This window comes from Gadus chalcogrammus, chromosome 13 (genome assembly GCF_026213295.1).
Source record: "Gadus chalcogrammus isolate NIFS_2021 chromosome 13, NIFS_Gcha_1.0, whole genome shotgun sequence".
Classification (NCBI taxonomy): Eukaryota; Metazoa; Chordata; class Actinopteri; order Gadiformes; family Gadidae; genus Gadus; species Gadus chalcogrammus.
Window position 1 is genome coordinate 12,476,733 of NC_079424.1, and position 12,259 is coordinate 12,488,991.

The following is a 12,259-nucleotide window of genomic DNA, read 5'->3' on the forward strand; positions in this document are numbered from 1 at the left end:
TGGGACACAGATGAGTGTGTGTGTGTGGTGTGTGTGTGTGTGGTGTGTGTGTGTGTGAGTATCATAATTTAAAAAATGGGGCATCAAAGGGAGCAGGAGACGAGGGGAAGATACGCGGTGAGGGAAGAGAACGAGCAGGTGGGATGTCCTTCAACAACAAATTTGCCTCGAACTAAACTGCTTCGTAAAACGGGTGACCGGCCGTAATGGTTTGCTGCGCGTTTGCATCTGTGTCTCTGGATGCATGTGTGTTTGTGTGTGTGTGTGTGTGTGTGTGTGTGTGTGTGGTGTGTGTGTGTGTGTGTGTGTGTGTGTGGTGTGTGTGTGTGTGTGTGTGTGTGTGTGTGTGTGTGTGTGCGTGTGTATGTGTGTGTGTCTGTGTGTCTGTGTGTTTGCGTGTGTGCGTGTGTGTGTGTGTGTGTGTGTGTGCGTGTGTGCGTGTGTGTGTGTGTGTGTGTGTGTGTCGAAGTGTGTGTATGTGTATGGGGGGGGGGGGGGGGGGGGAACTAGGGTCATGTAGGAGAGAGTAATTTTACCGGGATAAAGAGTGCTGCTTCTGTGTTAATGTGAGTGTCAATGAGCATTAGGTCCCTCGAACAACCCTCTCTCTCTCTCTCTCTCTCTCTCTCTCTCTCTCTCTCTCTCTCTCTCTCTCTCTCTCTCTCTCCCTCTCTCTCTCCCCCCCCCCTCTGGCTCTCGCCCCCTCCCCCATCCTCCTCTCTTTCTCTCTGCTGTCTATCGCTGTCATTAATGACACCACTATTTTTGGGGGCGGGGTGGGTTGCTGCGTTAAAAACAATAGACAATAATTACTCCCTTTCTCCCACTCTCTCTCAATACAGTACGTCTTTCAGAGCGAAAGCAGATGAGGGAGAGGGGGTGCAGCGAAGAGGGAGGGAGAGAGGGAGGGGAGGGGAGGAGACATGGATGACTAACAATTACAACACGATAGGGGTTGGGTGTCATTACCGCGCACATTAACATGCGCCAAGTAATTATCCTTAGTATGTGTGTGTGTGTGTGTGTGTGTGTGTGTGTGTGTGTGTGTGTGTGTGTGTGGTGTGTGTGTGTGTGTGTGTGTGTGTGGTGTGTGTGTGTGTTGTGTGTTGTGTGTGTGTGTGTTCGTGTGTGTGCATGTGTGTGTGTGTATGTGTGTGTCAGAGAGAGAGAGAGAGAGAGAGAGAGAGAGAGAGAGAGAGAGAGAGAGAGAGAGAGAGCGAGCAGAAAATGAGTCTCAAAGACGTCCGTGGTTGTGCTGTTGGCGCCGTGCTATAGGTCTGCAACACCTCCCAGGCTTCGGCCTCTGTGCGCAATCTACCCGGAGCATCCCGCACATCACTGTTCCATGACGGGGTCTTGAGCTCCGCGCTCTCCCCCCCCCCCCCTTTCTATCTCTCTCTCTCTCTCTCTCTCTCTCTCTCTCTCTCTCTCTCTCTCTCTCTCTCTCTCTCTCTCTCTCTCTCTCTCTCTCACTCTCTCTCGTTCTCCATACATCTCTCTCTCCAACTCTCGATCTCTGTTTCCGACCCATCAGAATCCATGCAAAGCGATGAGCAGCCCGTGGAAAGCGGCGGGTCAGCGGAGAAGCGCTCTCAGAAGGCGCTGCTAAGCGGTGGCGACTTTTCAGCCAATCGCTGATTTATTTAACCTCGTGGAGCGTAGGATAGGACACTGCATCAATGCCTCCTCAATCTCCACTGTCAGCCACCCTCGAGGAACTCATACTTTGGCCAACCGTGGATAAACGCCCTCTACACTTGAACAGGGTATATTTTATATTTTACGCACGAAAACAGCACAATTTGGAGACACTCGTCGATTCAAGGAGAATCCGCCTGTTTATAAAAACACACCTATTGAACAAAACATTGAAGTACTTTTAAGCCCGCAGGTACATTCGTAAGTTATGAGCCAGAGTCAGCCGTATGTCCGTGATGTCCAGGGAACACGTTTGTACCCCAAGTCTCCCTCTGACCCTGTCTCCGCTGCACGTTGACCGTGCAGCAGCACCGTCAACAGACAACGATGAATGCGGAGATTAAAATGAAAAGCAGTGGCTTACCGAAGTCTCTCAACTTGAGGGCATAACCAAAGGCAGATTGTAAGGATCCAGGGGAGAAGGTGAAGGCTGCTGCGGCTGCCTACTTTCTGCTCCTCCGCGCCACTTGCCAACCCGTCTCCAACTGTCCCTCCAAGCCCCCGGTGCAGCTGATGGATCCCAGGCATAGACGATAGAGAGAAGGTGTCGGGGTGGAGGGGGGGGGGGGGGGAGTCGAGGCGAGCCGGGGGGCGCCGCCGCTCCGTAGCGGGGCTACAACTCTGGTTCTTATAACGCAAAGAAGGGGGTCGTGTCTCCCCCTCGTGCCAGCGCACCACCCAGGGGTAGGTATTTCAACGAGGCACCCCAAAGATATCGTTCCGCACAAAATGTAAAGTTAGATCGGGGGAAAAAAAGTGTATAAATCCCCCCAGGAGCGAAATATTAGCAATGTTCAGGCGAATGTTCCACGCAAGTTGGTCCGGTCCCCCTCGGTGTGTTGGGGGGGGCCAGGGAGCCGACGATCAGGTCGCGGGAGGGATGCGAAAGTGACGCTGGTGGTGTGGTGCTGATGATAGTGGCGCTCCTCCCGCTCCTCCCGAGCACGGATCGATTTGACAGCAGAATGCAACGCGATCTGTCTTCCCCATCCCAACACGTGCTCAGCACCGCCCCGTTTGCATCTCTCAGCCGAACGGACGCACGGCACGGTGATGTCATAGTTTACAAGTTGTATGGGTGTGTGTGTGTGGGGGGGGGGGGGGGGGCGGGCCAGAGGGGCTCTGCTATAATGAAGCCAACTACCGATGTAGGTGCTTTAAAGAGACGAGGGCGAATCGGGGAGAGATTAACAACGACACGTAGAACCGAGCGCCGGTTTTACAGCGTCCCGGGTCGTGCACCGGGAAAGGCCCTCAATACGGGGAGAGGCCCACCACACTGGGAGAGGCCCACCACACTTGGAGCTGGGGGCTGATTGAAAGACCAGATGCCTCGACTGGGGTGTGTGATCAAATCGACCGCACTCCAAATCGCACGGCAACTAGTCCATCTCGCTTCCACTATTCGATCGTATTCCAAATTTCAACACCCTATTCTGCCCCAGCTGTTAACGCAGAGGTCTGAACCCCCCCCCCCATCCCAACTGAGATGTCAACAGAATGTAATCAACATCGCCTCATAGCCGTTACAGCTTTTCAATTATTCCGATCAGAGGACATTCTGTGAGGTAAGTGGATCATGGCCGTTCACTGCTGGTGCTTCTTCTAAAGTCATTAAGACCTGAGTAGGGTCGATGGCAACCAACGACCCCGGGAGACCATATAGCCAACTACAGAGGGGATTGTAAAACAGAGTCCAGGCCAATATATCATAACATCTAATATACTAAGCAGAATGTGGCAAGTTCACTGACGCCGACTGGTAATAATAGTGAAATGTTAATAAAAATATAATGTTTTCATCTACTTGGGCGATCTAATTGAAACCAAATATGAACATTTGAGGTCTTCTAAAAAAAATATTAATTAATTCAAGGAAGGCCTGTATATATAACCATGAGAAGTCCTCACACCATATCAACTGAGCTGAATGTGTTTACAATCCATCCACTGACATGTGTGTCAGCATGGATGTGTCGGTATGGATGGCTTCTGCGTGTGGATGGAAGATGCATTCCATGTCTGCTTGTCCCAAGGCTTTGACTTTCTCTATTTACACAAATTTTCAGCAACAGAACGTTTAGAAGAAAACCAACAGTAAACCAACTAGCCTACAGGGAGTGCAACGCTGCGCGGTGTGGGTCTAAATCACTAAAGTAAACAGCAAACATATTAATATTAACACTGTTTTGGGCTGGAGCTAAAGATACATAAAGGCAGTCATGCATGTATGCCAAGAGAATTGCAGCTTAATGCTGAACGTGTAAAAAGGACTTCTTGACGTATTGTGTATCAGAGAACCGGGTAATAGGATACACCCCCCCCCACACCCTCAACCCAGTACCCTTTCGAAGAAAACATAAGGAGAAATCTGGTCATAACTTGAGGAATACATCTACCCACTGAATCAATACTCCTGCAATATTCTTCCTAAGAGAGAAGAGGGTTTTTTTCTCGCAGGGCGCTTCGAAAAGTGGTCAAGAACATTTGGTTTGTTTTTTTAAATGAATGACGATGAATGAATGAACTAGGGTTCTGGAACAATAATTTATTTATTTTATTGCTGAATAATGTAAGTTTTTTGGATGATAGACATGGTGGTCAATCAATGGTAAACTAGATTGGTATTTGATATGCACAAATAATCAGTAAAACACAAGCATCAATCACTGATAGGTCTGATTAGAAAGGAAATTGCAAAATGGCAGCCACCAATCAAAGCGTTATGCATCTCAGAAATAGTCATGAAAAGCAAAGCTCCAATTTAGTGACCTTGTCTTGTCGACCTATATAGGCCTACCGGATTCCTACTGAAGCAAGCAACAGCATTCCCCTGCAGAGCTAAATGTGCAATGTTATAGCCTAGACCTAGCCAATTGCTTCAAATAATGCATCCCCAGCGACAAAGATTTAACAAATAAAACTAGCTAGTGCTTTGCTTTAGTGTCAAAGGTTCAAGGACAATTGGTGATGATGAGCCATTCTGACATAAGAAAACCAAACAATAACAACTCCAGTCCAGGTGCTACATCTCACCACACCTCACAACCTCAAATAACGGTTGCAGCAGAGAATGAAGTGGGTTTGCGAGTGAGCTGTGATTAACGTGCCAATCACACACGCCAATTAAGCCTGTGTGCCAAACGCACGCGCAGTGTTGGGACACTTGAATCACAGGCGATGACCCCTTTTTACAGAGACATCATCGTGGGACAAACAGTTTGTACACAGCTCATAATGCTAATTATGAGTCTGCTGCTCTTACCAAGACACATGGTCCAAGGTCAATGTGTTGTTACCTTACCTTCATCCGTTCAGTCTACTACCTGTGCACTGGTAGGCCTACATAAAAGTAGCAGACAAATAAATAGTTCTACGTTAGGCCTCTGTGAAAAGGTTCATTAAGCTGTAAGCTTGACTGCATAGTAAACAGAGCGGCTACATACTGATGCCTTATGCTTGCCGTGGCTGTCCATTTGGATTTCAAATGTTTCTATGTAGAAAAGTATGCATAGAAAACCGGTTCTGGCATCGATCTCAAGCTGCCACGAAGGTTAATGAGAGCAGACATCTTGGTTTCTCTGTTTTTGATCCCTTGCAAAGAGATTCTTCAATTCCTTACGAGGTCACCGGCAGTAACCCAAGGAGGATGCCCATAAATAGTGTCCATGCTAGACAGGCCTAATGTCTGTCAATACTCAGAAAGTTCAACCACAACATCCGCAAAGAGCAAGTACATGCCGAATAGAGATTGCTTTTTTCCTAAAACCAAAGAAATAGTGTGGTTTACGTATAATGTTTCAATGTCGATGTGGATGTGAATATAAATTACCATGAGCTGCGGAACAACGTTGGAGCCACACGCCCGGTTTCAGGGAAAACGTCTTTCATATGTGGTACTGCACTGCCACCCAGTGGTAGAGGTGAGTTATTGTTTTCTAGAAAGACAGTCTTTTTGAGGTCGTTGTGATGTATCGTTACAACAGTAACAACTCAACAAACCCTCTAGCGCATTGCCCTAGCCCTTTCCTCAAACTTGAACTCACTAAAATAATGTAACTCCCCACAATCAAGTCAAGAAGTATCAGCAAGAATTATCCAGACAGAAGGTCTACTTTCCCCCTGCCAAGGTCAAAGAATGATTGATTAAATGCAAGTTAAATCAAATCCCTCACGCCTAATGTGAAGAAACGAGACATGAATACTTGCTTCAGCACTTTTACGATATTTTATTCAAAATACTCCACGGCTGGTGAATATAAATTAGAAAGACTGTGTCAGACCCAAAGAACAAAAAAGGTATGACTCAACAGGGCCTCATTGATAAATATAAGATCAAGTAAAGGCAGGAAACAGAAGGAACGGCCCTCTTATCTCTCACTACAGCATATGAACGTTGCATCACACTGTTTACAATTTTAATTAGTTCCCTTTTGGACAAACATGCTCTTAAACAAACTCTTAGTCAATTGCAAACACCATTGAAACTCATTATTTTCTGACATAAACTGACATGGTTGTTTTCTTATGCATACACGTATTTCCTACATACATGTAGCTAAAAAGAGCTGAAGCTACATTTCAAGAGGTCAGAGATAGGAATTAACTCTCAAATACTTTACGTTATCCAAAGACATAGCCAATCTTGTCAACAGGGCAGGCTATTCAAATAGGATTCTTTATAAAATCAAACTCAAAGCAGAGTGACACTCTATCTCAAGCTACCGTTTTCTACATTACACATATGTTAATGCGCAGCTAGCTGCACCAAGGATTGGCAATATCTATTTGGTTTCTGATTCTGGTCATTTCTGGTTAGAAATATGACAGCAGCTGGTGCAGGTAATATATCATGTTATCAGTTTTGAACCGGTTTATACTGCCAAACTGCTTTTACATAGGAAGGAGTTCAATAGAAAATACAGCTATTTCCATCCATGATTGCTAATGGTGTAGAATCATTTTTAACTGTTTTTCACAGTAAGTGCATCAGAATAATATGATATCGTGAGGGTGAATCATTCCTGCAAAGACAACATTAAATAACATTTACAGTGAGTATAACTTTCAGAGTATGATGCGTTGCCCAGCAAAGAAGGATGTTAGCGCAGCAAAAAAAAAAAAAGAGTGCTAAGGTGCTCAAACATGTGCTGCTGTTAGTCAGCTGTGTGTGTTTTGGTGGAGGATTGGGGCCAGACATTATCATACTCATCATTTAAATGTCAAATCTGCCAGTGTTGACATGGTTACATTATATAGATAGAGGAATATTATGCACAAATGAGCGAACAGAAAATCGAGTATTTCAGGTTGTCTGTAGAGCTCATCAACGGGTGTTCATTTCCCATTCACGAATATCAACGATCACACACTTAACCCTGTTCCCCTTTGCATGCCATTCCTTTTTCTGATTTTTCTTTGCTCAGTATTTTTGGAAAGACATTTCCACAGCGATTTAACTTTGAAATAACTACACAAAGAGTTTCACAGTTCTGCTGGACATACGAGGCGGGTGCGGGCTGGATACGTCTTACTCTGAAACTCAGAATCCTGACTTGACAGCTCTGAGGAGTCACTGTATAGCCGCCGTGAAGGATCAGACGATGAGACGTGTGTGTGTGTGTGTGTGTGTGTGTGTGTGTGTGTGTGTGTGTGTGTGTGTGTTGTGGTGTGTGTGTGTGTGTGTGTGTGTGTGTGTGTGTGTGTGTGTGTGTGTGTGTGTGTGTGTGCGTGCGTGCGTGCGTGCGCGCGCGCGAGGGAGCGTAAAAGCGTGTGTGTGTGTGTATGCGAACAGCTGCTCATTAGCTCACTTTGTTAGTGGCTGTGCAAAATAAGGAGGACCAGAGCTAATGACGAAACATCTTACAGCGTCCAAATGCTTTCTCTTTCAGAGTCGAATGTCAGTTAAAATCCGTCCCCGCGTCCATCAAAACCCCGCCATCCTTCGACACATCCCCCCATCCTCCCTCCCCGACTCCAGCCTACCACTCCCTCATCCTCCCTCCCCATCCTCCTCCCCAATTTGATAATGGCTTAAGTTAATTATCAAGGATTAATAACTTTATCGATTTTCTGTCTATCTACTTTTTTCTGCCTAATACTTCAACAATTGTGCCACTAGGATCATTTGTTCATCATGGGTCATTATTAATTGAATATGTTTTTCTTGGCTGTTTGTCTCGAGAGAGCAAGCCCATGTAAGACTTCAGTTCAGACTCTGGTAACTTGTGATGTGCCATTGCTATAATTAATGTTCAAGACTTAATTATGAATCGGTTAACCTCATCAAAAACACACTGTGAGGTGCAGCCCTACTCAGGACGCTGCATCGATAAGAAAGATTATTGTGAATGCTGTCCCAGTCCAATGTGTGCTGTGTGTGTGTCCTGCGCTTTGGGCATTTGTGAACTGGACACACTCCTCCGTGACGGGGGGGAGTGGGGGCGAGTCTACAGTTCATCGCGCTGGGGTTGGGGCCGCCACTTGGGATGGTGCATTACGTAGGAGGTGGCCTCCAGCACCAGCCGCATGAACTCCTCCACCTGGAAGGAGTAGTTGGTGAACTTGGGGTGGGCTCCCAGGGTGGGGTGGTGACCCTGGGGAGGAACACAGAGACAGCAACCAAGCCAGCCAGGGTTAGTGTGCCATTGTGAATCCTAACGCACAGGTCCATCTGTCTGGCTGGGGGGGGGCTGTGTGTGCATGTGTGTTTAGGGGTATGGGTAGTGAGAGGTGTTCGGAGGAATTGACAGGCGATAAGGGAGGTCCCCTAACCTTGTCTTGTGGGACCACTTTGCTCCTTTTCTGCCAAGTTACGTATCTGATGCCCCGCAGTCTAGCCAAATCTCTGTAGCAGCTCTCATCCTGACAATTATACCTGGAAGGGAAAGACACAGGCATGTTATCTCTCTCTATCTCTTAAACTACCTTTCTCTCCTTGCTTCAACTTTGTCTTTATCTCAGTGGTACAAATACACGCACGGACACAACAGCTGCTTCACACCTACACACACACACACACGCACGCACGCACGCACGCACGCACGCACACACACACACACACACACACACACACACACACACACACACGCACACAAACACACACACACACACACATTCCGAAAGTATTCAAACACACACACACACATTCTGAAAAACACACACATTCAGAAACACACACACACACACAATCAGATTCGTTCCGCATACAGACAGACAAACAGATGGATGTGACAGGGCTCACAGCTCAAACGCAACAGCCCAATCAGGCAGGAAGAGGAGGTGTGTGAGGCCGGCTCCATGCATCCCTATGAAGACGTCAGAGTTGTGGGTGATCCTCAGCTGCTCCAGGAACAGAACGTCCCTAAACAGAGAGAGGTGGACAGAATCCTAAATCACATGCCCTCACTGTTGAAACACCATGATTAGCCTATTCTATGCCATGAAAACCCATACAATACAATATTGTATTCCGAACCTCTAAGATCCAGTCAGCTAACGTTGACCAAAAATGGTTCATTGTTTTATTTTCAATAAATGTATAGGACATGTAGAGACAGGAGGAGTAGAATCCATTTGTCCATTATTCTGACATTGTTGATATGAATCCTTTGCATACAACCAACCCCTTCAGACTCACTTGTATCTGTAGTCCACCACGTTAACCTCCAGTAATGCCACAGTCTTCAGGGCATTGACAAGCTTTAAGCACAACAAAGGGGTTAGCTGATGATGATTATGGACATAAATTAATATAAATCACAAGCTGTTTACAGTAAAACATGTTTCCACACAGCTACTCCGAGCAGGTGGACAGAAGTGTGAAGAAGGGCCCATAAGTTGTGGATCAGGAGAGAGAAATGAAAGAGTGAGCCAGGGCGTGCAATCGAGAGAAACAAGCTAGTGCAAAGGAGAAAGAAGGGTGGGGTACAAAGGAAGAAAGAAAGAGTCAAAGTAATAGTCCTACCTCAGCCTGGTTTATAATCCTTCTGTATTCTGTGCTGCGTGCCAGCAGAGTCACGCGGACGCGGCCCTCCTGGAGACAGCAACGTGGAAGACGGTGATGGATCAAAGACATGAACCGGGTTTCAGCTATGAGGCATCATCACCGAATTGAGAAACCCATCAAAAGTGGCAAAACTGACCTCAGTGGTCTCTTTCAGAAATGGTCATTTTAATTAAATCTCATTATCTGAAATTAGATTGGAATCATCTGTAATCATTTATTAATTTTTTACGCATCATTTTCTAAAGGGGACTAGGATAAGGTTGTAAAAGGAGCACAGGACATTATATACTAAATATAATCCTCTACTGCCCCCTTGTGGAATTAATAGTTCTTTAATCAAACAAAGAAACACCACAAGTTGTCAATAAAGGTCAATAAAAAAATCTGGATTCGGCGCTCTCACCGCCGCGGCAAGGGTTTGATTCCCGGTTAGGGAGCACAATTTTATTAGTGATGTCCAAGCAATTCATTTACGAACCACTGTGTTAGTGATATCAAAGTATGCAACGGCAAAGTGAATAACCAATAAAAGCCGAAATCCATGTTACCCTATTACTGCGAAATGTCGAGAATATGAAATAGATAACATCATTTAGCTGTTAAAAACCAGCCTTCTGAATGTCAAATTGTAAGTTGTTACTACAGCTCCCTGGTGGTCTATTGGTTAGGATTCTCCGCTCTCGACGCCGCTGCCCGGGTTCGATTCCCGGTTAGGGAACACTTTATTAATAGTGATGTCCAAGCAAATCATTTACAAACCACTGTGTTAAGTGATATCAAAGTATGCAACGGCAAAGGGAATAATCAATAAAAGCTGAAATCCATGTTACCCTATTACTGCGAAATGTCAAGAATATGAAATAGATATCATAATTTAGCTGTTAAAAACCAGCCTTCTAAAAGTCACATTGTTATTAAACACTACAGCTCCCTGGTGGTCTAGTGGTTAGGATTCGGGGCTCTCACCGTCGCGTCCCGGGTTCGATTCCCGGTTAGGGAACACAACATTATAGGTGAAGTCCAAGCTAATCAAAGATGACCCACAGTTATCAACCAATGTCCTAGTATTCAACGTCAAGTTGAAAAACGAAAAAAAGTAGACTGCCATGTTAAATCTTTACAGTGAAATATCAAGAATAAGTAATAGATAACATAATTTAGCTGTTAAAAACCAGCCTTCTCAAAGTCAAAGTGTTATTTAACACTACAGCTCCCTGGTGGTCTAGTGGTTAGGATTAGGCGCGGGGGGGGGGGGAGGATTGTATCGTGAACCTACGGACTTCAGTGGGGGTTTCATTCCGTTTGTGCACGGCACCTTCTCAACGAGCAGGTGTGCGCCTGCAGCCAGAGGGGGCACCAAAATACCTATTCCCCACACAATGTTATGTCGCACTTCATTGATAACCGCTACGCAGCGCGTTTTTTTTTTTTACTGCTCGTGGCGCCCCCCATGTGATTTGACGCCCCCCACAAATATGCTGCCCCGGGCGACTGCCCGGTTCGCCCGTGCCTAAAACCGCCACGGATTATAGGTGAAGTCAAAGCTAATCAAAGACGAACCACTGTTATCAACCATTGTCCAAGTATTCAACGGCAAGTTGAATAACGAAAAAAAGTATACATCCATGTTAAACCTTTGCAGCGAAATGTCAAGAATATGACATTTTCAACATAATTTAGCTGTTAAAAAACTTGCTTTCTGAATGTAACATTGTTTTTTGTGGCTACAGTTCTCTGGTGGTCTAGTGGTTAGGATTCGGCGCTCTCACCGCCGCGGCCCGGGTTCGATTCCCGGTTAGGGAACACAACATCATAGGTGAAGTCCAAGCTAATCAAAGACGAACCGCTGTTATCAACCAATGTCTAAGTATTCAACGGAAAGTTGAATAACGAAAAAAAGTATACATCCATGTTAAACCTTTGCAGCGAAATGTCAAGAATATGACTTATTCAACATAATTTAGCTGTTAAAAAACTTGCTTTGTTAATGTAACATTGTTTTTTGTGTCTACAGTTCCCTGGTGGTCTAGAGGTTAGGATTCGGCGCTCTCACCGCCGCGGCACGGGTTCGATTCCCGGTTAGGGAACACAAATTTTTAGGTGATGTCCCAGCAAATGAAATACGAACCAATGTTTACAACCAATGTCGAAGTATTCAACGGCAAGGTGAAGAACAAAAAAAAGTAGACATCCATGTTAAACCTTTACAGCGAAATGTCAAGAATATGACATTTTCAACATAATTTAGCTGTTAAAAACCAGCCTTCTGAAAGTCACATTGTTAGTTGTTACTAACGCTCCCTGGTGGTCTAGTGGTTAGGATTCGGCGCTCTCACCGCCGCGGCCCGGGCTCGATTCCCGTTTAGGGAAGACATTATTATTAGTAATGTCCAAGCAAATCATTTACAAACCACTGTGTTAAGTGATATCAAAGTATGCAACGGCAAAGTGAATAATCAATAAAAGCCGAAATCCATGTTACCCTATTACTGCGAAATGTCAAGAATATGAAATAGATAACTTAATTTAGCTGTTAAAAACCAGCCTTCTCAA

General features: G+C 45.5%; 1 protein-coding gene across 2 annotated transcripts in view; it reads right to left on the reverse strand.

Annotated features, from left to right (window-relative positions):
• Window positions 1–7,734: 7,734 nt before the first annotated feature.
• Window positions 7,735–12,259, reverse strand: part of eogt (EGF domain-specific O-linked N-acetylglucosamine (GlcNAc) transferase) — a 91,548-nt gene continuing 87,023 nt past the window's right edge. For both annotated transcript variants that reach the window (XM_056605775.1, XM_056605776.1), the window contains 5 exons: window positions 9,665–9,733; window positions 9,338–9,399; window positions 8,942–9,061; window positions 8,473–8,575; window positions 7,735–8,294 (listed from right to left, as the gene is read on the reverse strand). In XM_056605775.1, the coding sequence (XP_056461750.1) occupies window positions 8,148–8,294; window positions 8,473–8,575; window positions 8,942–9,061; window positions 9,338–9,399; window positions 9,665–9,733 (501 nt within the window). In that variant the 3' untranslated portion in view covers window positions 7,735–8,147. The remainder of the gene's footprint in view (window positions 8,295–8,472; window positions 8,576–8,941; window positions 9,062–9,337; window positions 9,400–9,664; window positions 9,734–12,259) is intronic.